Raw genomic sequence first — 4,731 nt, 5'->3', positions numbered from 1 at the left:
GGTTTGAATGTAATCTCTCGTATTTATGATATGCTTGTTATTATGAGTTGAATTAGATTCTAGAAGTTGCTTACCACTCACTGAGCTTTATGCAGCTCATTCTGTTATTTGATGTTTTTCTTCCCAGGTAGAGAAAGGTGAGGAGTTCCAGGTTGCTGCTAAGGTCAAGGTCTACCACAAGCCACAGTTACACTTCTAGAGGGTTTTAAAGAGTTGTTGTTGTAAACTTTGTTGTTAAGTCGTGGAGTTGTATAAACATTACATTGTTTAATAAAATGGGTCTACTTAATCAGTTGTTGTTATCTCCTTTACTTAAAGTTTTTTTTTAGTGTAGTAGAAAGGTTCAGCTGGACAGTAGGTATCACAAAAGGATGGTATCTGCGGTCCCTCACGCCTCTCCTTGGACTTAGGAGTGCGGGCTTGGGGCGGGGTGTAACATGAACAATGTGGCACAACATCCTCTCCTTGCCCGAGAGGGGTTTGGTCATAGTTAAACTATGATTTGTTGCTCATTAGAGGGATCGGTGGTACTTAAGGAGTTAGATGTAACTACAGGGACAAAATGATAATTCTGGCCCAACTGTACTGACGAACGATTTGTGAAAGGTTGTTGTACTATTGATTGGTCATATCCAATGAACACAAAAATATATTTGTAGTACGAAGAGTGCAACTGTCGGTCTTTAGTGGAGTGTCCGACAATTAACAGATGGTGAATAATTTAATTAAATAGTTTAATTAATTATTCACGTATCGTTGAAGCTTCAAGCTACAGGTCCATGAGGTCCCCTAGGTAGCTTAACATGATTTAATGAGAAACAGATTTTGGATTAATTTGAATTGTTCAAATTAGTTGAGGGAATTAATTATATATATGAAATAAATAATTAATTTTTAAGTATATATGATATAATTACTATAATGTATTTGATACATTATAATATTAAGTATTTATTTGAGAGAAATTACATATTTGAATATGATTCAAATATTAATTTATGTGAATTGGATTCATATAATTAAATTTAATATAAATGGGATTTATATTAAATATCATTATTGAGAGAATTAAACTATAGGTTATATTGTATGGGATACAATATCAAACTATAGGTATATAACATATAGTTTAATATATATATATATATTAAAGTTTTTTTATTAAAACTAATTTTATTAATTTTATTTTAATAAAAAAATTAATTAACAGTTTTAGGGAGGGAGTTACCATTATTCTCTCTAGGTTTTCATTCATTATTCTTTTTCTTGAGAAAATAAAATAGAAGGTCGAAGGTCTCCCTATAATTTTTATCCATCTTCCCGTCCTCTCTCAATCTCCTTTCCCTCTTACAAATCCAAAATAGTAAGAGCCCCACACCCTCTTGGATTCTCACCCAAAAAATACCGTGGAAGCCATTGTGGTGCTATCCAATTGTTCGAGAGATTTTTTCAGTGAAGAATCGTTCTTCAAAGATAAGTGTTTCGAACCCATTTTATTATTCTGTAATTTGTTTAATGCATGCTGTAATTTCTAGGTTAAATGCATATTTTCTTTTTGTCTCTATAAAATTTTACATTATGTAAAATTTGGGAAAATTGAGATGATCCACTTCTGTTTTATGGTCCCTTTACATGGTTCTTCATTCCTCACTATCACAAATCCAAAAACTTCACTTGATGTTTAATAATTTTATGTTTATTTATTTTTAGAACATGATTACTTTAATTAAGAGAGATTATTATATATCTTGTTTATTATATTGATGACGTAGATAATTTGACATTGATATTATGGATGTGTTTAATTTAACTTTTCAAGGGTTTAATTTTGAAAATAAGTCATTTTAGAAAAAAAAATAAAATGTTTAGTAACCACTCAAAATAGTTTTTGAAACACTTTCAAAGTTTATTTTAAATCTCTTTTATCAAAAGAATTTAAATAAAATTGATTTATTTTAAAAAAAAATCTTTGATCAATCCAAACATCCCTAAATGTTTGAATTATAGTAATTTTTGTTATCTTGCTCTTTGTTTCAAAGTTATAAACCTATCTTTTGGACAGAGTTTGATCCTAATTAGCCTTTCTTAGAGCAAATGAAGGAACTTATCACTTGGTTGAATGAGACGACCATAAGATTTTAATTCGTATGATTACTCATATTTAAATTTTTATTTTTATTGTTTTTTTAGATTTGACATACTCTTCAAATGCTAGTAGTCTACCATTAATGCAATTGTTTCAAATTTTAGTTAATTTTTTTCCTAATAATGAAATGAAATATGAGGTTGAAGGATTTGAACTTCTAATCTTTTAATTAGAAGGGGACATGTAATGCCTCGAATTTAGGAAGAGGATATGAATGAACCGAAATCAAATATGAATGAGAGATATTCTGAAGATATAAAAGTATGGTTAAGAAATGCTTAAAAGAATTGAAAGTGTTACTATTGATGCAATTTCCTTTTCGACGGCTCAATCATAAGAACTCCAAAGTTAAGTGTGCTTAGCTTGAAAAAATTCTATGTTAAGTGACCTAGAATTTTCTTAAGAAGCATGTGAATGAGAACAAAGCAACTTCACCATCAAGTGTGCTTAATCGCTGCACATAACATATTCAATAGTTAAATTGATAAATTAATAAATTTTCAATTTTCTACGCTAACAACAAAAATTATTAAATTATAAATTTCTTACCATCTTTATCAAATCAAATTTATTAATGATAATTTAATATTTAGTATAAAATTCAAATTTTCAATTTTAGTTTTAGATTATTCACGATTTTAATTAATTTGTAGGATTACTCGTATTTAAATTTCTATTATTACTAGTATTGTTACTTTATATTTTACATACTCTCCAGATGCTATTGTAGTTGACTCTAAAATTGGCGCAATTGTTTGAAAATTAGACATCATTGTCAAATTTAAGAATCCACAAGTTAAATTTAAAATTTAAATAAAATTTTACCCAATAATCCAATAAAATGTGTGTTGAAGGATTACAATCGCCGATCTTTTAGTCGAGATTATATTCAGGTTTATAAAATTATTAGTTTTCTTAAGATTCATGAATATGGTCATTTATAACTTGCAATAAGAATTTAACCAAAATAGGAATGCAAATGAAATTATAACCTATTCACAACATTAACTAATTAAGAATAATACATCTAATTCTAAATTTTAAATAATTACTGTGATATCCATAAATATAAACATATATAACTTGCAATAAAAATGGCACTAATTTGAAATGAAGGTATAACATCTAACAAAATATTAACCATTTCATTAAATTTTGAAATGAAATTTAGGTGAAATTCTTAACATTAAAGTTTAGTGCATGAAAACCTTTAAAGGAAACTGTTCTCATCTATTACAAAATATGCACTTCATCCATTGTACGAATTTTTCCTATAAAAACATCTTCCTTTGCAACTACATTATACATTCCAACCATTTTGTACAACAAAGTCAAAAGCAATGGCAAAGTTAGGAGTAGCTTCTACTTGGATCCTAATAACCTTCCTCATCTTATATTCAGGTATATCTTCTCTTATAGATTTAGTTTATAATTGTTTTAAAATAGTTACCTTAGATGAATCAATATATTTTTTTCCTGAAAAATGATAAAAATAGTCCATGCATGTTTTGGGAGTTATATTTGTCATGATTCAATTCAAAATCATTATGTTTAGAAGTAATGTAAAAGTATGTAACTGATAAATTAAACGCAGCTAATATATGAGAAAAAGAACATGAGCATTATGAAAACTTTTTTCCATATTACTCTAGAAATGCATTTCACCAGTCTAGAACAACATTCCTATCTAACTAATCAAACCCCATAAAAATTTATTAAACATCAAATATTACACTCGCTTTAAACTCATGTTAATAATAGTTTTAAAGTGGCTTGAAGAGTTTCATTTCTTATTGAAACTTAATGGGTCAAATTACAGGGAGTTTGAATATAAGTGCTCAATTGTGCTGCAACAACCATCCTAAATTAGGGCCCTGCAAGCCTGGAGTAGATGATCAAGGAGATGGAAAGTGTTGGACTTATTGCATTTCTGGTTGTGAAAAAGGAGGCTTTTGCAAACAAGTTGGGAGTGGCCATATTTGTCATTGCTATTGCTGATTTCATGTTATTATTTCTTTTTTAACCTTTGTTTACATGTATGCAGTGTCATGCATTGCTCTCCAATAACAATGATTTTAATAATAAAAATCATTAATATAATAAGAAAGAAGGACTCAATCTCATCTCTCCCAGTATGAGTTGAATTTAAAAAAAGTGAAAGAAATTGCACCTAAAAAAGAAAATTGAGGAATATGTCTTAAATTGAGGAATATGTCTTACTTCTTTTAAAATTTAATATTCTTCAAGAGGCATACAATAAACAAGCAACCTATAATTATTGAAATACGATTCAGCCAATTCTTTTTCTTTTTCTTTGTTCAAATAATAACATTAGATATCCGATGTTGGGTATACGAATTGAACTAAATATGTACAAGATGGTATGAAAATATAGGAAGAAAGAGAAAATCAATACTGTTCGAATGCCTTGAATCATATATCTTGTACTTCAAATGATCAAGTATGGAAATCTCGCTTTTGGCCCTTGAGTTTAGAGGACTATGTTATATGAACTCTTTAACCTTAGAGGCGCCTCCTGATCTGTAATCTAAAATTTTCTCTCTAAATAAAGTTTCTCTCTCCCT

General features: G+C 28.5%; 1 protein-coding gene across 1 annotated transcript; it reads left to right on the top strand.

The window, feature by feature from the left end:
• Positions 1–3,467: 3,467 nt before the first annotated feature.
• Positions 3,468–4,237, top strand: LOC150038064 (defensin-like protein 21). The gene is made up of 2 exons (XM_090310585.1): positions 3,468–3,547; positions 3,966–4,237. The coding sequence occupies exons 1-2, from the start codon at positions 3,487–3,489 to the stop codon at positions 4,142–4,144; spliced, it is 240 nt and encodes a 79-aa protein (XP_090166711.1). The 5' UTR covers positions 3,468–3,486; the 3' UTR covers positions 4,145–4,237.
• Positions 4,238–4,731: the final 494 nt, after the last annotated feature.

Source organism: Benincasa hispida, chromosome 2, assembly GCF_027475165.1.
Source record: "Benincasa hispida cultivar pf3 chromosome 2, pf3_genome.v1.1, whole genome shotgun sequence".
NCBI classification, from domain to species: domain Eukaryota; kingdom Viridiplantae; phylum Streptophyta; class Magnoliopsida; order Cucurbitales; family Cucurbitaceae; genus Benincasa; species Benincasa hispida.
Note: the sequence above shows the minus strand (reverse complement) of the source record. Positions and strands in the feature narration are given on the sequence as shown.

Bases quoted from the DNA above. Each gene is read 5' to 3' on its own strand.
- LOC150038064 (XM_090310585.1), top strand. From the start codon at position 3,487: ATGGCAAAGTTAGGAGTAGCTTCTACTTGGATCCTAATAACCTTCCTC. The intron at 3,548-3,965 runs GTATATCTTCTC...GTCAAATTACAG, and splicing joins CTTCCTCATCTTATATTCAG to GGAGTTTGAATATAAGTGCT.